The 19,411-nt window shown below is 62.0% G+C and overlaps 2 protein-coding genes across 7 annotated transcripts in view; one reads left to right on the forward strand and one right to left on the reverse strand.

The window, feature by feature from the left end:
• The window catches only part of APBA3 (amyloid beta precursor protein binding family A member 3), a 29,331-nt gene extending 14,226 nt beyond the window's left edge, over positions 1 to 15,105 (forward strand). For 2 of the 4 annotated variants that reach the window (XM_073324716.1, XM_073324715.1), the window contains exons 2-11: positions 1,595 to 2,873; positions 3,829 to 3,868; positions 5,096 to 5,241; positions 6,517 to 6,603; positions 8,479 to 8,637; positions 9,311 to 9,490; positions 9,908 to 10,120; positions 11,254 to 11,373; positions 12,104 to 12,244; positions 13,519 to 15,105. In XM_073324716.1, the coding sequence (XP_073180817.1) occupies positions 1,641 to 2,873; positions 3,829 to 3,868; positions 5,096 to 5,241; positions 6,517 to 6,603; positions 8,479 to 8,637; positions 9,311 to 9,490; positions 9,908 to 10,120; positions 11,254 to 11,373; positions 12,104 to 12,244; positions 13,519 to 13,590 (2,391 nt within the window). In that variant the 5' untranslated portion in view covers positions 1,595 to 1,640 and the 3' untranslated portion in view covers positions 13,591 to 15,105. Of the gene's footprint in view, positions 1 to 767; positions 787 to 1,594; positions 2,874 to 3,828; positions 3,869 to 5,095; positions 5,242 to 6,516; positions 6,604 to 8,478; positions 8,638 to 9,310; positions 9,491 to 9,907; positions 10,121 to 11,253; positions 11,374 to 12,103; positions 12,245 to 13,518 lie in introns of those variants that run through there. The other 2 variants (XM_073324717.1, XM_073324718.1) reach the window with 2 other exon arrangements.
• Positions 15,106 to 15,839: 734 nt separating this feature from the next.
• TJP3 (tight junction protein 3) overlaps positions 15,840 to 19,411 on the reverse strand; it is a 59,878-nt gene continuing 56,306 nt past the window's right edge. For 2 of the 3 annotated variants that reach the window (XM_073324097.1, XM_073324098.1), the window contains 4 exons: positions 18,838 to 19,149; positions 18,177 to 18,425; positions 17,716 to 17,768; positions 15,841 to 16,416 (listed from right to left, as the gene is read on the reverse strand). In XM_073324097.1, the coding sequence (XP_073180198.1) occupies positions 16,314 to 16,416; positions 17,716 to 17,768; positions 18,177 to 18,425; positions 18,838 to 19,149 (717 nt within the window). In that variant the 3' untranslated portion in view covers positions 15,841 to 16,313. Of the gene's footprint in view, positions 16,417 to 17,715; positions 17,769 to 18,176; positions 18,426 to 18,837; positions 19,150 to 19,411 lie in introns of all 3 variants that reach the window. The other variant, XM_073324096.1, reaches the window with a different exon arrangement.

Here is a 19,411-nt window from a genome sequence, read left to right on the forward strand (position 1 = left end):
CCTGGCAGCTCCTGGGGGTGGAAGCCTAGAAGCGTCTGATTGCAAAATTGGGGCCTAGCTAGTTGGTTTTACTCCCCAGTCTAATGAAACCCCCTTGTGTTGGGGCAGTAAGTAATTTTGTAAGGCTAGATTGTGGTTATGGGGCCAGATTCTGCTCTCAGTGATGCAGGTGTAAATCAGGAGCAGCTCCATGGACTTCAGTGGTGAGCTGTAGCTCATGAAAGCTCATGCTCAAATAAATTGGTTAGTCTCTAAGGTGCCACAAGTCCTCCTTTTTCCTTTTGCGAATACAGACTAACACGGCTGTTACTCTGAAACCTGTGATTCTTGATTGAGGCCTCCCTGTTTGTGTGTCAGATGTTAACGTGCAATGTAAGCAGTGTGAGGGGGCATGCGGGGGTCCTAGGGGGCTGTGACATTTCTACCTCCGGGATCTGACAGAGGGGAAGCAGACTTTTTTTGGGGGGGCGATTTCAGCATTCTCAGCACAGCTGCTGGGAGAGACACAGGAAGCAGCCACTGATCTGTGCATGGTGACCTCCAGCCTTGTCCTGCTGGGGTCTGAGGGTGCTTCCCAGCATCTCAGTGTACATCTGTGGATCCCCGCCCTCCAGGGGAAAGCAACTGATTCTGGGGAACACTGCCCAGCAGAGGAGGACATAATAGCTCTTCAGAAGGAGTTTTTTATGAGTCTCCTGCACGAACCTTGGGGCTGGATTCCTTGCAGCAGTACCAAGAGCGGGGGTTGAGCCCCACTGCAGGCAAGGAAGCGCCCACCCTCTTCAGGTTAGACAGTGGATATGTTTGGAGAGGGACTAAAGCGAGAATTGTTAATGTGGTCTCAGGGCACCAGACTGTGAGTCAGGACTCCTGGGGGGGTCTGTTCCTGGTTCTGCCACTGACTCACTGCCTGACCTTGGGCAAGTCCCTTAGGGCAGAGTTCTCACAAGAGGCTACTGGCTTTGGGTGCCCAACTTGAGAAACCTGGAAGGGGGCTGATTTTTCAGAAGTGCTGAGTGCCCACAGCTCCGAGCGGGAATCGAGGGGGCTCAGCACCTCTGAAATAATCAGCTTGGGCTCCCAGTGTCAATGGCCACCTTTGCAAAATGTCAGCCTTAACGGCTCTGTGCCTCAGTTTCCCCTTCTGTAAACTAGGGACAGTGAGATTAGCCAGCCTCCGAGGAGGGCCCTGTGAGATTCGGTCATTGATGAGTGTAACGTGCAGTGCATCAGAGAGACTGATGTGGGTTTTCAGATTTGCCCAGCACAGTCTGAGTGCCAGCCCGCACCTTACTCCCATTGATTTCAATCCTCACTGCCGCGGAAGATCTGGGCCTGAGGCCCGTGGCGTGGGAGACTCCACACGGCTGCTTCCTATGGGTTGCAATGGCAGGAACAGCTTTGCAGCTGCCTTTGTTAATTCAGCCCTGCCCAGCCTCCACTGCTGATTTCCATCCAGAAGACCAGGGGCTGGATCCTCCGCGGGCCTGACTCAGGGCAGCTCTGTGAGGATCTGGTCTACGAAGCTGTCTCTGCTCTTACTTTCAGTCCTGCCCATGTCTAACCTCCAATACCTCTTTCCTTCTGTTCTCAGTGTAGGGCGAGTTTCTTCTTCCCCCACCTGGGCAGGAGCGACTGTGATGGACAACGGCATGGACTTCCAAACCGATGTGCACCCGGGGCCTGGCTTTGGCAGCCACAACCTTCCCGGGGAGCTCCTGGAGCCTCCAGCCATGGACCTGGAGGAAGGGGCCTCGTCAACACTGGCCATACCAACGGCCTGTGAACAAAGCCTGCGCAGCCTGCAGCAGCCCGGATCCCCCTTCAGTGCCCTGCGCTCCAACCTCAACCCCTCTGCAGCTGAGGCTGAACTGTCTGTTGGTGCAGCCATCGCAGGGCCGACTGTCCCCGAAAGCCCTCTGGGGGGCCTGCAGACCCCCGGCCCCGCAGCTGCTCTGGACTTAGCCCTCCAGGCAGCTGGGGAAGCATGTGATGATGCTTGCAGGGACCTGGGAGGGGGGATGGAAGACTGCGAGGACACTGCAGCACCTGGGAGCGATGCTGACTGGAAAGGGAACCCAGAGGGAGCCCACCCGGGGGTGGATTGTCCCAGAGTCCCGGCCAGCACGGAGCAGGGTGACCTGGTTTGCATGGACCTGGATGAGGAGCCTGAGGCCCACCTGAGAGGGGAGGAGTGGGCCGAGAGTGTGGAGGATGACGACCAGTTGGAGATCCAGAACCTCCTTGCCCAGCTCCAGATCCTTAGCCCCAGCTTCCACGACGACTTGCCTGCCTTGGAGGACGACCCGCTGCTGGCGTCGGACTGTGGCGCAGGCCCTTTTGGGGGAGACGCAGCACTTCCCCACAAACGGGCCTTTGGCGGCTGCCGGGGCCTGCTGGGCGAGTGCCCTCCCTGCCTGCTGCACGTTGCCATGGGGAGAGGCCTGGCAATGCAGCCCTGCCATGCTCAGCCCTCCGCCTGCTCCCGGAGGAGCCAGGAGAGCCACGGCCTGCTCTTTGCAGAGGCTGACCGGGAGGACTTGCTAAGCCTCCTGCACCATGAGGGGGGGCTCCCAGTGGAGGCCACTGAGGAGACCCCCCTCGCCAGGTCAGACGTCCTGGCTGGGAGCGACAGGGAGGTCCTGCAGTGTCAGGAGAGCCCAGTGGCCCAGCAGGCGGAGGAGGCCGCTTCACAGCCAGGCAGCTCGCAGGCAGAAGGCTCCTGCCGGTGGTATCGGAGAGGGGGAGCCCACGAGGGAGACTCTGCCTGTGTGTCCCCGGGCAGTTGGGACAGCTCCCCAGAGCCCGTGTGGGTGGCCATGTCCCCTCCTCCCAGCCAGGGTCTGGAGCAGCCCTCCCCCAGGAGCACAGCTGTGAGTGCTTTGCATGCTGGCTGGAGGTCTGGCCCCGGGCACCTTGTCTTGGGGGGCCCTGGGATTGGGTGGGGCTCTGAGCTACCTCTGGATGCCAGGCCTGGAGCTGAGCGCTCTGACAGATCCCCGTGTCAACGGCTACGCGGGGTGGTTGGGGGTCAGCCCTTGGCACAAGAGTCGCTGCCGGCCGCCCCCAGGCCAGGGGGCGGGGTGGTGGAGGGGAGCAGGATGCGGAGAGCAGCTGCCCCTGGCTCCCTGCCATGTGTGGGGTATGGGGGAGGCGTTCCCGAGGGCAGCTGGCAGGTCGAGGGGCTGCTGACACGCATTGTTACCTTGCAGCCAAGCAAGGGGCCCAGCGTCATGTGTAGGGGCTGCCGAAGCCCAGAGCCTGGGTAGGGGTAGGTCTGGACCCTCTCAGGGCCAGGGACGAGGTCTGATCTCCACTGTGTGCGTGGGAGTCTCACACATCCGGCCACTGCGAGCTGAGACGGCACTGGCCTCAGAGGGTCTGGCATGGGAAGAGCAGTTCTGGGGGTGCTGCATGATGGGCTGGCAGCGGGTACCAACTGGAGTCCCTGCCCCCCTCCAGCCCTGTCCCCAGAACATCCCCTACCCAGGCTTCCCAGCAGCTTGACCGTCCTGCATCCCTGCTGGGGCTCACACGGCTCTGGCCGATCCCAGGCTGCTGAGTTAACCCAGAGGCCTCTACCCTGGCAGCAGCTGCCCACCGACCTCAGCATCCCTGGCCTGCCCCTTCCTCTGCCCCTCGCACCCAGAACACTGAGCCCTCTGGCCTTGTCCTGCTGCTGCTCTCGGTTCCTCTTTGGCTGCTGCTTGGGGGTTAGTTAGGTCTTGTGCCCATCACTGGAGACTTGGCTGGAAGTGGCCGGCAGGCGTCCCGGCGTCTGCGTCCCCTTGGGTGCTGACACTCACTGCTCTCATGGTTGCTTTGTAGGTTAAAGAATCCCAGGCGGCCTATCCGGCCTTCAAAGAGGGTGAGTTACTCGTCCACTTGTAACAGGGATAGAACCCAGGCGTCCTGCTTCCCTGTCACCTGCTCTGACCACCAGCCCGTGGGCCGCCGTGTGAGTGGCAGCCCCTCCTGGGTGCTGTGTGGCTAGTGCATGGCAGGCCGGCCCAGCCCGGCCAGGAAGGGCAGGGGATTTATGAAGGGCGGGGGCGTGTCTTTCACTGCCCTGGCTCCTGGGAGGAAGGCTTTCTGGCTGCCAAGTCCTGGGAGAGGGGACAGATTGAGGACACTGGTTCAAATCCTGCTCTAGTCACAAGTGACCTGTTGTGGCCTATGTGACACGAGTTTGGAGGGTCTCAGTCGGGTCCCCACGCTGTGTAAACCTTCTTGTGGCTGCCTGTGACTGGGGTCCCCCAGGGCAGCCGCAGCAGGGAGGTCGAGGAGGCTGCACTCCCCTTTGCTCAAGGAAGGGGTGGCTCCAGCTCAGGGCTCAGGCATGTGTGGGGGGGGGGGCTGGGGGCACTTGGCCGGCCACTATTGGTGCCATCAGCCTCTGGGGCTGCCGACGTGGCACATGCAGGACAAGGAGATGCCACAGGGGGCTTGGCCTTCCCAGCCCTACGGAGGAGGCAGCAGGTGATGCAGGATACCCGGCTGGGGACGGATCCACCTCCCCTGCAGCTCCCCCGCACGAGATCTGGGCGCCTCGGAATGGGGCAGTGCCTGCAGGGAGCTCAGCGGTGGTGAGCAATGGAGAGCTGCCTTGGGAGGGGCGTGAGAGCCAGGACTGAAATGCCGGTTCTGGTGGTGTCTGCTGCTGCTCAGGCCCGGCCCTCGCTAGGCCCTGGCCCCGCTGCCCGGGCCTGGCTGGATGCAGGTCTCTGTGTCGAGAGGGGAGCTTATCCCTGCTCCGCAGAGGGGCACGCACTGGACTTTTCCCCACGGGGGGCTCAGGCCTGTAAAGCAGGGGGCAGCGTGCCCGGGCTGATCTCGCTCATTGCAAGAATGCTGGGGCTCCAGGGGGTGCTCCAGCTTTAAACGGGGGGAGCGAGATGGGAATCATGCCCTGCTGAGGCCTGGGGTGACCTGGCCCCCCGGATAAAAGGCTGCTGAGAGGGGCCATGCCGCCCCACATCCGCAGTCAGCAGCTGCTGGGTCTGGCTCCAGACCGGTGTCTCAGGCCACGGGCATTGCAGGGAGGGGAGGAGCAGGGAGGCCCTGCCTTTGCTGATACCTGCCCCTGGCTTCTCAGTGGCAGGCCCCTGTGAGCCGGAGGATCTCCTGGATGGAGTGATCTTCGGAGCAAAGTATCTAGGCTCTACACAGCTGGTCTCGGAGAGGAACCCCCCTGCCAGCGTCCGCATGGCGCAGGCCCAGGAGGCCGTGGACAGGATAAAGGTGGGTGAGGGCGCCGGGTGAGCTGAGCGGTCACTAGTCCGTGCGAGCTGGTCCCCTCGGGGCGGCACTGCCGCCTGCATCTCTTCAGGAGCATCCAGCCCTGGGGGCAGAGGCTGCTGAGATGAGCTCCTGGCACTAGTTGATTTTCACCCTCCAGGAGCCAAAGCCCAGCTGTCTGGGACTGCCCAGCCACGGTACCCCCATCGATGCAGCCGAGGAGGTGCCCTCTCCCATGCCCAGAGCACAGTGTGCATCCTCCTCTGCTCTCTGTCCTCCCCACCCTGCGCCCGTCGCAGGCGGCTCCTGGACTCACTGGGCTGGCCTGGCACATAAGCAGGTCGAGGGAAGTGTGGGCCCCGAGGGTGGGATCCTTGTCCGTTCCCTCGGCTGCAGCGGGGCAAAGCTGAGCATGTCACGAGCCGATGCCTATGTTTGCATCAGGTTCTTGCCCACCCCTGCCATTGCAGCCAGCAGCTGAGCTTTGACTGGTGGGTGAAAAAATAGGGACCCCCCCCCATTTTCCGGGGCCCCACTCCAGAAGAGGGTGCTGCTGACTTCTCCGAGGTGCGTAGCTCTGTTTATACTTAGACCTGTAGGATGCAGGGAGCAGGTGTGAAGAGCAGTGAAAGCAGGTCACTCCTGGGTCTGGCTGCAGCTGGAAGCTGAGCTCCCACTCGCTAAACTGGGTGGAAGGTGTGGGGGGGATCAGTGGGGAGGTCTGATTCGAACAGGGTTCCAGAAGTGGGATGCAGAGAGGCGAGAGGGAGGAAGCAGTGGTCAAAGCACAGGCCAGGGAGTCAGGAGGCCTGAGTTCCAGTCCCACCTCTTCCACTGGGTGACACTAGGCCAGGCCTGGTGTCTCTGCGCCTCAGTTTCCCCACCTGTAAAAAGAGGCTGATTGATTCCTCCTGCGCGGGCTGCCTGTAAAGTGCTCACTGAGGGTTGCTCTTGACAGGAGTCATTCAGAGATCGGGTAGAGGAAGACAAGGCAAACACAATCTGTCACGTTAGCTGCTGCTAGCCAGCTCTGGCATTCCAGTGGGCTGTGAATTCTAGTACCCCATCGCCCATCCCAGCACCCCAGACTGCATGTTCATGGAGACCCATTGCTCCTTGAGGGGAAACGGAGGTGACTCACTCCTGGTCACAGAGAGAGTTAGGGCAGAGCTGAAAATAGGACCCAGGAGTTCTGGCTCCAAGTCCCTTGCTTTGAGCCTCTGCCTTGGGGCTACTGGTGACCATGCACACGGGTGCTTTGTCCTTACCATGCTGCAGGCGCCGGAGGGGGAGTCCCAGCCCATGACCGAGGTGGATCTGTTTGTCTCCACCCAGAGGATCAAGGTCCTGACGGCCGACTCGCAGGTGTGTAGGACAGGGGATGTCGTTACAGGGGGTAGGTCACCTGTGCTAGGAGAACTGGGCTTGTTTCTGTTAGAATTCTCCCGGCCTTGGGACGTCACCTTCTGTGCACCCCACCCCCTCCAGCTCGGATCAGGGCACTTGGCCCGTGCAGGGAACTGGCCTAAGGCGATCGATTGTACGTGGTGCAGGTGTGCTGGGGTTGTGAGCCCCCCTGGGTAAAGAGGCCTTTCCTCCTGGAGGATCCACTGGCATCAGTGGGGATCGCACAGCTGCTGCCAAAATGCAGCCACCTCTGGGGTGGACCCAGCAGCAGTTAAAAGTTTACATGTAAAGGGAAAACCAATTGGTTTTGTGCATTCCTTAGGCCAGAGGCGCCGACTTTCTAATGTGCCACAGGGTGCTTTTCCCCAGGCCCCACCCCCACTCCACCCCTTCCCCCAAGCTCCCGCCCCGCCTCTTCCCGCCCCCTCTCCCCGCCCCCTCTCCCCCAACGCCTGGGGAGGTGCTGGGAGGGAGAGGGAGGCACTGATTCAGGAGTCTGTTTTTTTTTCCGGAGCCCCCAGAGTGTTGGTGCCTCCACCTTAGGCCTCCTCTGAGTTCAGCGCTCCACTGGTACAGAGCCTCCTGGGCTTGCTCCTAAATTAATCTAAACCTGGCTTCTCTTGATTGATTACTGAGCTAAACAACATCAGTACACAAGAGGTGTCAATCTCAGCGTGAGCGTCCAGGCAGGGTTACGCGGCAGTTTCACTGGATGGATAGAGAAAGCCGGGGAGGATTCGTATTCTCCTGTGTAACCATCAGGCATGTGCAGTCAGGTCTCTGCTGGCTTTGCTGGAGGTCTCCTTGCACGACCCACAGGAGTCATCCATCCACTCAATGTGCAGCGGCAGTCAAAACAGCGAACCGATTGTTGGGAATCATTAAGAAAGGGATGGATAATAAGACAGAAAGTATTGTATGGTTTCTATAGAAACCCATGGTGCACCCACACCGTGAATACTGTGTGCGGATGTGGTCGCCCTGTCTCAAAAAAGATACATTGGAATTGGAAAAGGTTCAGAAAAGGGCAACAAAAATTATTAGGGGTATGGAACGGCTTCCGTGTGAGGAGGGATTAATAAGACTGGGACTTTTCATCTTGGAAAAGAAGCGACTGAGGGGGGATATGATAGAGGTCTATACAATCATGAGTGGTGTGGAGAAAGGAAATTAGGAAGTGTTATTTACTCCTTCTCATAATACAAGAACAAGGGGCCACCAAATGAAATTAATAGGTAGCAGGTTTAAAACAAACACAAGAAAGTATCTTTTCACGCAACACACTGTCAACCTCTAGAACTCCTTGCCAGAGGACGTTGTGAAGGCCAGTACTATCACGGGGTTCAAAAGGGAGCTAGATAGATTCATGGAGATAGGTCCATCAATGGCTATTCACCAGGATGGGCAGGAATGGTTTCCCTAGCCTCTGTTTGCCAGAAGCTGTGATTGGGTGACAGGGCATGGATCACTTGATGATAACCGCTCTGTTCATTCCCTTTGGGGCACCTGCCATTGGCCACTATCAGAGGACAGGATACTGGGCTTGATGGACATTTGGTCTGACCCAGTATGGCCGTTCTTATGAGTGGCTCAGGAGTCCTTGGCTGAAGGCGTGTCCAACCTGTAACTCAGATGGGTGTTCTCCCAACGGTGTGGCTGGCGTTTGAGTGAAATAGCCACTAGAGCCCCAGGGTTTTAAACAGGCCGTGAAGAACCCTTCCCTCCTCTCGGTTAACAGGCTCCCCTGGCTTGGAGGCTGTGCTCCCATAATCCCGCTGGCACTCCAGCTGTCCACTGAGACCACCCCTGAATTTCTCATGCCCCCTCCCTCAGGAGGCCATGATGGACCATCCGCTCCAGACCATCTCCTACATTGCGGACATCGGCAGCATCATTGTGCTGATGGCGCGCAGGAAGCTGCCGCGGCGGGCAGACACCTCGCAGGAGAAGCGGCTCTACAAGATGATCTGTCACGTCTTCCATTCTGCGGACGTGAGTCTGGGCGGGACGGGGTAGGGGTGGAGCATTGCGCGTTGGCTTTACGCAGGCTTCGAGCCTGGAGCTCCAGATCCCAGTCCTACCCGAAGCCCAGTAGGCGTCATGAGCTGGGGGTTCTCAGCTTGGCCTCCAGGTGTTGCTGTTCCGTGAGGCGTTTCAGTTGCATTTCTCCCTGCCGCTGTGCTGGGCCTTGTGCCTGGGAGCTCGCTCACCCCCATCTCCAGCCGCCTCGGGTCTAGCTCAGAGATAGGAAAGAGCCACCTGGAGAGTGGGTAGGGTGGGGGGTCCTTCGTACTGTTGGAGAAAGCCAGGGCTGGGGGGGAAGGATCTTTGGAGGCGAGAGGCATGAGGGTGTCTGTGCTGTGAAGGGGGCCCCACCTGGGGAGGGGAGGGGAGAGGTGTGTGGGTATCTGTCCATAGAAGGGGTTGGAAGTGTCTGTCCCACCCCCGCCCCGCAATACATCCCAGGTTCTCTGCAGCTGCTGTAGCAGTGTTTGGCTGTGCCCCAGACAGGCTAGCGGGATGGCAGATGGGTTGGCTTTGACCCCCCTGGCACTGCCCAGGCTCCCGGGTGCTGGGGGTGTTGGAGGGTGGAGCCCTGTACCCACAGGCGCTTGGGGCCCAGCGCCCCGCTGCCGGGGTAACCTCGGGGCACTTCCTCCTGCAGGCTCAGCTGATTGCCCAGGCCATCGGGCAGGCCTTCAGCGTGGCATACCAGCAGTTGCTGCAGGCCAGCGGCATCGACCCGAGCCAACTCTCCCCTGGCCAGGACAGCCGCGCCCTGGAGAGCCAGGAGCTGCACAACGGGGACCTGGCCCACTTCTCCAAGCAGGAGAACTGCAAGGATGTAAGAGCCGCCTGCAGGGGTCGGGGGTGGGATCAGCTCACTGGCACCCAGTGCTCCAGCTTGGCTCCCTGCAGCGCCTCCTGCTGGTGTCTGCAGCAGTTGGGAGCCTCCTGTGTTGCAACCTGCCAGCGCCCTGCTGCGGGAGCCGGGCCTGGAGTAGCCGGGGGCTCTCCTGGGGCAAGTGCCCAGGCCCCGCTCCCTACAGCCTCTCCGGGGCCCCCTCCCGCCCACTGCCAGTGGTGTACCTGCACCCTCTGGGATCCAGGTCTGGAGTAGCTGCGAGCCACCCACTCCTCTTGGTGCCTGCACCGCAGCCTGCTGCAGCCTGAGCTCCCGGCTGCACGGTGTCGCCAGCCCCGAGGTCCCCCAGCGCCCGCTCCGCAGTTCAGTGGGCCCTGCGCTCCGCCCGGCCTGCAGGTCTGCATCCGCAAGCAGAAGGGGGAGATCCTGGGCGTCGCTGTGGTGGAGTCGGGCTGGGGCTCCATCCTACCCACCGTGGTCGTCGCCAACCTCATGCATGGCGGCCCTGCGGAGAAGTGCGGGGAGCTGAGCATCGGGGACCGGCTTATGTCTGTCAACGGGACAAGTTTGGTGGGGCTGCCCCTGAGCACCTGCCAGAGCATCATCCGGGTGAGCAGGGGAAGGGGAGATGGGGGGGGGGGGGAGGACAGTGGAATGGGTGAATGGGGAAGGGGTTGGGGGGACAGTGAGGAGGGGGTGTTGAAGGGGTGAGGGGGTTGGGAGGGGTGAGGGGACAGTGGGGCAGGGGTGGCTGTGGAGGGGGTGACGGGGATCGGGGGACAGTGGAGAGAGGGCGAGGGGAGGTGGAAGGAAACAGGCAGGGTGGCTGTGAAGGGGGTGATGGAGATAGGGGGACTGAGGAGGGGGCAATGGGGATGGTGGGGCACAATGGTGAGGGGGTTCTGGGGGTCGGGGGTAGTGAGAAGGGACAATGGAGGGGGATTGTGGGAATGGGGAGGGAGTGTAGAGGGGTGTGGGGGGGGGGGACCTGTACTCAGTTCCTGGGCCCGTTCGTCTGTGATAGCGGCCACCTTTCCATCAGAGGCGCTCAGCACTCCGCGCTCAGTGGTGAGGGACGTGCAGGCTGGGGCTGGGGCTGGGGCTGGGGCTGGGGCTGGGGCTGCAGCCAGGTCGGGGCAGAGCAGAGGCTGGAGCCTTCACTGCTGGGATGCCGGCTGGGCCCAAGAGCCCCCGTGGGTGCAGTGAGACCTTCCAGACTTAAGCCTGCAAGAGTTTGCCACCAGGGAACCCAGGAGTCCTGGCTCCCAGTGTTCTGCTCAGATCCCTCTGCAGGTGGGACTCAAGCTTGCCCTGGCCCTGGGAGGATCAGCTCCAGGCTCAGGCGTTTGGGGGCATCCTATGAGACACTTCCTCTGGGAGGTGTCCGAGCAGAACACGGACAAGCCCAGCACTGCACCAGAGGGCAGCATGGCCTAGAGGTGGGAGCAGGGCAAACTGGACTTGGATTCCTGGGTTCTTTTCCCTGACCTGCAGTGTAACCTTGGGCAAGACTATGCCTCAGTTTCCCCCTTCCCCCCCATAAAAGGAGGGTGGTAATTAGACCCGCCCCCAAGTAAGGCGTGCAGAGCACAGTGGTCGTGTTCAGTTCTGCCCTCCCTTCCCCCACATGGCCCCAGAGAGTGTCATGGGGCCAGTGGGCGTAAACCTGCCCCCTGTCTGCCCCCCCACGGCTGGGCCGATCCTGATTCCCCTGTGGCGCTAATGAGCCCCGCTCCTGGCAGGACCTGAAATCGCAGACCGAGGTGACGCTGAGCATCGTGCACTGCCCGCCCGTCACCACGGCAATCGTCCGCCGGCCCGACTCCAAGTACCCACTGGGCTTCTGCGTGGAGGATGGCATTGTGAGTGGCGAGAGCCCCGGGGCGCGGCGCTGCGGGGGGAGGGCAGGGGCCCTCTGGCCAGCACAGATGCCACACCTGGGGCGAGAACTCAGGCTCTTGTGCTCCAGGCTCGCTGGCTGGCGCTGCTTGAGCTAGGGGAGAACTTCCAGCTGCCCAAGGAGCGGCAGGCATGTGGCCCCGGTGGGCATCGGGTCCCAGGAGAGGGAGAGAATCTCTGGTCCCAGCCCCAGGGGCAGAGATGGGGCTGGTTCCATGCGGGGCCTCGTCAGTGCCATGGGTAGGGAGCAGGGGGTGAGCAGCGAGGCCTGGGCGTGTTACCCCAGTGCCCGCAGACTGTCTGCTTTCGCCCTGCCCCCACGGCACCAGCTGCCAGGCTGATGACCCTGTGCCAGGACCCCCGTGACCATGGCCTTTCCTGGACCCCAGCTCTCTGGCACTCTCCGGCTCTGGTGACCCGGCCCTGCTGCCTCCAGGGCCGGTCCTGTGGGGGGCTGAGCCCCAGCTGCCAGGGCGCAGAAGGGTGCTGGAACGTGGTGCTGAGTGAGCAGTAAGGGGGCGCTGTGGCTGGTGTGATGGCTGGCGAGCGCAACGTGCCGGGAGGGGCAGGCCCAGGGGTGGGTTTCATGGGCTCTCCCGGCAGGCAAGATTTGCTCTGCTTGGGGAGGCTGCGGAGGATGGCGTGCTGGGGGCGGGGGCTGGCCTGCTCTCACTGGCGCCCCCTGCCATTCAGATCTGCAGCCTGATGCGAGGGGGGATAGCGGAGAGAGGCGGCATCCGAGTGGGCCATCGCATCATCGAGATCAACGGGCAGAGCGTGGTGGCCACGCCGCACGAGAAGATCATCCAGCTCCTAACGCAGGCCGTCAGCGAGGTGAGCAGGCCTGAGGCCAGGGAGTGCAGCAGGGGCATGCAGGCCCTTTTCCCCATTGGGGGGGCTGGCATGGGGCAGACCCCTCGCCCTGAGCCCCCTGCCATGGCTCAGGGGAGGGAGGGGCAGATACAGGGCAGACCCCCATCCAGATCCCCCCCGCCCTGGCTGTGGGGAGGGAAGGGCAGGTACGGGGTAGACTCCTGCCCTGAGCCCCCTACCTCAGCTGGGGAGGCTGGTTTGGGACAGACCCCCCTCCCCTGTTTTGGGGAGGAGGGCTGACTCCCACCCTGAGACCTCTGCCCTATGTTTAGGGGGGTCTGACATGGGCCAACTGCCCCCAGCCCCACAATTTCCTGGGTGCTCATCTCAACTCCCAGTCCTGCTTTGCAAGCTGCACCCTCTGCTAGGGAGGGGATCCCTTGTCACGCTGCTGAGCAGCACACCTCTTCGGCCTACTGGACTCTGGGAGCAAAGCCTTTTCTCCTGCAGCTCCCTGCTCTCACTGCCCCTTCTGTTCCTCCTCTGCCTGACCTGGAGCCTCAAGCAGGGGCTGATCTTCCATGCCCTGGGCTGCAAACTCTATTAGGGAGGGACCAGCTGCCGTCTTCTCCCCCCGCAGGGCAGCACAGCCCCCTCGGGAACTGCGGGTGCTGTAGCAAATGATGCCTAGGATTCGCCATTCCTCCATGCCGGCACTGAATTAATGCCCCAGGTGGGGCACAGCTCGCTCTCCAAAGCGACAGGCTGCTGCGGGCTTTGGAGGCTGCAATAGGGGTGGCAAAGTGATGGCTATTTGCCCTAGCCCGTCCCTAAGCCTGCTGGCAGGGTTAATGCAGGTTAGCATGGGAATCCCAGCCACCTGGCCTGAGCTCCCCTGCAGGCCTAGGCAGGTTCAGGCTTCTGCTAAGAACTGTTGGTCTTTTCTGTCAGGCCTTCGAGTTTGCCCTGAGCCTGGGCAAGAAACTCCACATCCTGCCCTAACCTGCGTTTTTCACGGGGAGCTGTGCCCCGTTCAAACCAGTGGCTCAGCTCCACCCCAGCAGCAGCTGCATTTCAGCAGACGGGGGAGAAGTAACTCTTGCAGCCAGTACCTGGACATGTAAAGTGCCTTAGTATCGCTAAACTGTGCTTTAGCATGAAACATTTCCCCTGGGTCCTTCTCCCAGGCCCAGAGAGGCTGGGGCAGATGAGTGGCGTGTACAGGGCTCTGAGCCCAAGTGGGCGTTTCTGAATGGAGCTCTCCCAGCTGATTCATTCTCTCTCTCTCTCTCTAGGTCCATATCAAGACCATGCCGGCCTCCACCTACCGGTTACTGACAGGCCAGGAGCAGCCCATCTTCCTCTGAAGGGTGGAGTTTGCATTTACCCCGTCTGTGGCTCTGCACATGTACCAGCTACGTGGCTTTGGGGCCCCGGCCTGGGGCAGCAGCCCACAAGGAAAGGATGTCACTGCATCTCCAGTTCCCTCGGGGCCTGCTGGGGGCCAGATCCTGCCACTTTTCTTGTTTCATGCAGAGACCCAGAAGGCAAACCCCCCTTTGCCTCTTCTGGATGTGCTTTGCCTGGCCTCACCACGAGGGGCTTTGCACCAGGCCTTAGAGTCAGGGACGCAAACTCCTTGGCTCCTCTCCTGGGCCTCCGCTCACTGAGCTGGAGTCTCCAGCTTGCGCCACACAGTGGGGAGCGGGGCCTTGCTGATGGGATGGGCCCTGGAGAATGCCAGGGGCTTCCTTGGCTCAGCTGGCCCCATGTGCGTGGCTGGCTGGGAAGTACCTGCTCTCGGGTCAGCGCAGGCGTTGGCAGGAGATTCTGGAGTTGCCATGGGGGCAGGGCATGGCCCCTGCTCTGCTTTGCAAAGGGCAGCGACTCGGACTGGCTCAGACGGGCGCTCGCACTCGGTGCATCCTGCTGGAGCCGGAGCAGGGCCTGGCTGCAGGGGAGGCTGTTCAGGATGTGGTTTGTGTGGGCAGAGAGAGTTTTCTAGCCAGTGGCAGGGCATCAGGGAGCCGGTGCCACGCTCTGCCCCTCCTCGCTGCCTGCAGGAGGAAGATCCTGCCTCGTGTCTGCTGAATCCCGGCTCAGTCTGCACTACAGATCAAGGGCGACAGGCCTAGCCCTGGCCGCTCCCTCCCTTGTCCTGCCATCAGCCTGAGAGGGCCCATCAAACTGCCAGCGATACCAGGTGTAAGACCAGCTCAGGCTGAGGAGGGGGTGCTGCCCCTATGGACACGGCCCCTCTTGGACCTGCTGGGTTGTGAGGGGAAACTCCCTCTGCTTTCCTGTTCTGCCTTGTTAATGCTGTTTGTAACCCCTCCTCCCCCAGCACCTGCGACCAGGCTGGGCCTGCAACCCCTGCCATGAGAGCCAGATTCATCTGCCAGCTGGCCCCACGGTGGGGTGGGTCAGCTGCGCCCTCGTTCTGAGAGAAGCTGCAGGAGCAGCATGACCTGGCTTGGGCCTAGCACTGGGCGTGGGGGAACGTCAGGCTGAAGCAGGCAGCAGAGACCTGGCCAGCCACGGTGTGTTGGGTGGGGGAGCACAGGAGAAAGGGGCTCGCTGCGATCCCACTCTGCTGCTGGAGCCTCTGCCCTGGGCCGTTTCCGTAGGCAGGGCTGGCCCTGCGGAAGGCTACTTGTACTAAGTTAATCGCAGTGGTGGTCCCAGCATGAGACACAAAGTGAGGGAGGTTGGACCAACATTTGTCCAAGAGAAGTTGGTCCAGTAACAGCTGTTCTCACCCTCCTTGTTTCCCCTGGACTAAATCAGAGTCCTGGGTGCTCCATCAGCTGCAGGAAGCCCGGGGCTGTGCGTTTTAACCTGTACTGCTGGCTGATGTAGGAATAAAGGCTGTTTGTGGCGTGTCTAGGACTGACTGGGTAAGTGAAATGCCAGGCAACCGACCTGCATGGGAAGGACGGCACTGTGGGCATATGAGGTCCTGGGGCCTGCTCTGGCTGGGGATTGCTGGCTGAGTCCTCCACTTCCTAGGGGAGGCGGTGTAGGGAACAGCACAGGGCTGGGGAAGGCGAGCAGCTGCTCAGAGTGTCCCTATCAGCCGGCAGAGCTTGCCCTAGCTCCAGCCTCAGATGGAGGGAGCCCTGGGACCTCCCAGAGTCAGGGTTCATCTAGCCCCAGAGGCCACCAGCAGCCACATTCCAGATGCTGGATCCATGGCTAAGGCTAGGAGCTTTGTGGGGGTGTCTGGTTCAGTGACAGACGCTGTGTTTCGTGAGCGCCGCTCCCTGGCACACATCATCTCAGGACGGGCTTTTAGGAGCAGCTGTCTGTCCTGTGTGTGCCCAGTTGTGCAATAACGGTGCAGAGATGTGCCCCATCGGCTGACGAGGAAAGTTGGCTGCTGCACTAACAGCGCCCTGAGCTGGAGGGGGGCAGTTAGCCCGGCTGAGATGTGCCAGCTGCCTGCAGCCTGGCTTCATTTGGTTCCTGTGCAGCGAGGCGGGAGCACAGGTACGCTGCCGCCCTCCTCTGCAGAGCATGCTCCCTCACGGTTGCCCTGCGTTTCGTTCGCCAGCTTCCTGTACTGAGGCTCGGAGCAGAGCCCAGTCCACCACCTCTTCCCCGCCTCCGCCGGGGGATACAGAGACAGCAGGGGCTAGTGAAAAGGATTCCTTTATTACAAACACAGGCAGAGCTATTTACAGCACCACCCAGGGTGCCAGGGCGTCCTGCCTGGTGACGCTCAGTGGGCAGAGCTGCACTTGCCAGGGACGCTGGCACATTGACGTCACTGCAGGCAGCTAGGACAGGGCTGAGACCTGGGCTCTGCCGGCAGAGACGCGGAGGAGAGTTGAAGCCTAGGAGCCCAGGAGAAAAGCTCAGGCTGGCTGCTAGCCAGCAGCACGCTGCCCTGAGCATTGTGTTCAGGAAGATTAAAACCAAACAGCCCTGCTCTGGAGAGGGGGTGTGCAGGAGGGAGCCGACCCCGCGTGAGAATGGACAAGGGCTCCTCTCGCCGGCCCAGGGTGGAAAGGGAACGATGCAGCTTGGCAGGCACTTCCCAGAAGGCAGCTTGGTGGTGTATAACGAGGAATCCTGGAAGCCTTTGTGGCTACAGGTCTGTAGCTGGGCCCCAGTCGTAGCCTTCATCCTCATCAGAGTCGTAGGCCCGGGCCTGCGTGAACTTCTTTTTCAGAGCGTTGTGTTCGTACTCCCTGCAGGGCAGCAAGATGCCACATCAGGCCCTGGCTGAGGAGCCGGGGAAGGGACAGCAGGTGCAGAACGCCCCCCCCAGGGTACTCGGCTGAAGAGCTCACAGTGGCCCACAGGCCATGGCTGGTTTGGGTTCAGAACTGGCCCTGGCTGACATTCCCCTCCCTGCCGCTGAGCCTGTGCGGAGCCCACAGACCCCATCAGAAGGAATCCAGTGACTTGCATTAACCCCCCTCACAACTGGATTCAGACAGCAGCCACAGACCCAGCGAGCAGAACTGGTGTCCTGGCGAGGGTGCCAGCTGTTCGGTTTTCGACCAGAATGCCCAGTCGGAAAGGGCCCCTGGCGGCTCCAGACAGCACCACTGACCAGGCCTTTAAAAGTTGGGTTGGCAGTGCAGCAGGGCTAAGGTAGGCTCCCTGCCTGCCGTGACTCCGTGTGGCGCCTTGAAGCAGGGGCATGTCCGCCCTCCGGCTCCTATGCGTAGGGGTAGCCAGGGTGCTCCTCATGCTGCCCCTGCCCCAAGCCCTAGTGCTGCATCTCCCATTGACTGGGAACTGTGGCTAATGGGAGCTGCAGGTGCGGCACCTGCAGATGGGGCAGCGCACAGAGCCACCTGGCTGCACCTCCACATAGGAACCAGAGAGGGGACATGCTACTGCTTCTGGGAGCTGCTTGAGGTAAGCGATGCCCGGAGCCTGCACCCCTGAGACCCCTCCCACACCCCAACCCACTGCCACAGTCCTGATCCCTTTTCCACCCTCCGAACCCGTCAGTCCCAGCCCACAGCACCCTCCTGCACCACCAGCCCTCACCCCCCTGTGCCCCAGCCCTGATTCCCCTCCCATGATCCGAACCCCTCAGTCACAGCCCCACCCCACAGCCAGAGCCCTCACACACCCCTCTGTACCCCAATCCCCTGGCCCAGCCCAGAGCCCCCTCCCACAATCTGAACCCCACAGCCCTAGCCCAGAGTCCCCTTACGCACCTCAAGTCCCTCCTCCCCTTCCCTCCCCCTGCATCGCATCCCCTGCCCCAGCCGGAGCCCTTACCCCCCCCACACACACACTCCAACCCTCTGCCCCAGCCCCCTCCCGCACCCTGAGCCCCTCATTTCTGGCCCCACCCTGAAGCCTGCACCGGGAGCAGGGGTGGGGCAAGGGTGTTCAGTTTTGTGCAAGTAGAAAGTTAGCAATCCTAGTCCTGGCAGGAAGGATGCTCCGAGCACGTGATTTACCCCCCACCCCCCTCACTTCCCGTGTCACGCCTGCTGGGGCAGGAGAGACGAGGCTGCTGGTACCTGATGCTGCTGTAATCCTGTCTCCACTGGCCCTGAGGCTGCTGCTCTCCATCCTATTGGAATCAGAAGGAAGTCATTCGAGGCTGCAGAGCTGAGCGCTCCCGACGGCGCTGCTGCAGCCCCAGGCACTGCCCTGGGAAGGGCTCCGCGGTCGGAGAGGCAGCACCAGCCCTCAAGCCCGCCTGGCCTGCTGCCTGCCCCTGAAACGGGCACCTCACAGCCAGAGCTGGGCCAGGCTCCCCTGCCCACCCTCACCCTGGGCTTTGAAGAGGGGAGTTCAGCTGCCCCGGCGCTGCTGAGGCTGCTCACAAGGGGACCCCTTGGTGCCCATTCTGATGGGGGTTAGCGATGCCCTCTGTGACCAGGGCAGAGACCGCCTGCCCCCTTCCCCAGAAGCCACCGGCCAGGGCAATGTCAGACCCCTGCACCCCGCAGTGCCCTGCCCGTGCTGCCCTGCTCACCCGTGAGGCGGCACAGGCCAGAGAGACGGCCACAGGCTCATCTGGGTTGTGGGGCTCCGCCGGCTCCGAGGAGCGGGCCAGGGCTGTCTGGGCATAGTCGTCCTCCAGCTCGTTGTCCGTGTAGGGCCCCCCCTCGCCATCCGTGTCCTCGTAGTCGCTGTTGGCGCGGCTGTCGCAGGTGAGGTCCCCTGTGCTGGGGGAGCGCTGCTGGTTCAGCAGGTCCAGGCCCTCCTCTGGGGAGGCATCCGCCTGCAGGGAGAGGAGATGGGGTCACCTGGCAACAGGCCCAAGAGGGCCCCCGGTGACCCACGGTGCTGCCCGAGATGGGCGTCTGCACTGGCTCCATGGCGCTGGCGCCCAGGTCTCGGTCTCCCTCGGGCCCTGTATCTCAGCTGCCTTGCAGAGGAGCAGGGGGCCAGGGGAGCCCCTCCCCGTAGTTCTGAGGCACGGTCCTCCCCACTCCCGCTAGTGCCCGGAGGGCTGCCCTAGCGGGCCGGGGCCGTTGGGATCAGAGCCGTGTCTGCCGCAGGGAATTAGCAGGGCTGGCAGGCAGACTCCAAGGCCGGCTCCCGCCCAGGGGATGCCCCGTTTCAGTCAGGGCAGGCAGGAGGGAGCTGAGAAAGGCGTTGGCCTGGAGGAGCGAGAAGGCCTCTCCGGGTACCTGCTCCTCCGCTGTCCAGATAGGCCGGGCCTGCTGGGCGCGGACGATCTCCTTGAGGCTCTGGTACCAGGTGTTGGTGCTTCCGCCGAGGCTGATGGTGGCCGTGAAGAGGTAACTGTAGTTCTTCTTCATCTTGACGGCCTGCGCGTAGAGGCGGCGGGAGCTCTTCTTGGAGCCGGGGGCGAGCCACTGGCGCATGGCCTTGATGCCCTGCCGGCTGTCGGGTTCACAGAACACCACCACGGGATAGTACTGCACGTAGTTAAGCCGCTCCACCGCTGAGGGCGTGATGTCCAGCAGCGCGTGCTTGTCCTGCGGGGCAGGAGAGGGGCTGGGTGAGGGTCCTGGGGGCGGGAAGGGAAACCTACGGCGTGCTTCCCCTGCCTCAGAACGCCAGCCGAGAGGGGCTGGGCCATCCACTGCCACGAGCAGTGGAATACAGCTCTCTGGGCCCCCGCTCCCCGAGAAGGGGGATCCCCACTGCCTGGCCTCGCCCTCCACTTCCCGAGCAGCGGGCAGACATGGCAGGAGTCAGGGCATTGGGCTTGATTCCTAGCTCTGCACTCACTCAGGC

This window comes from Lepidochelys kempii, chromosome 25, assembly GCF_965140265.1.
Source record: "Lepidochelys kempii isolate rLepKem1 chromosome 25, rLepKem1.hap2, whole genome shotgun sequence".
Classification (NCBI taxonomy): domain Eukaryota; kingdom Metazoa; phylum Chordata; order Testudines; family Cheloniidae; genus Lepidochelys; species Lepidochelys kempii.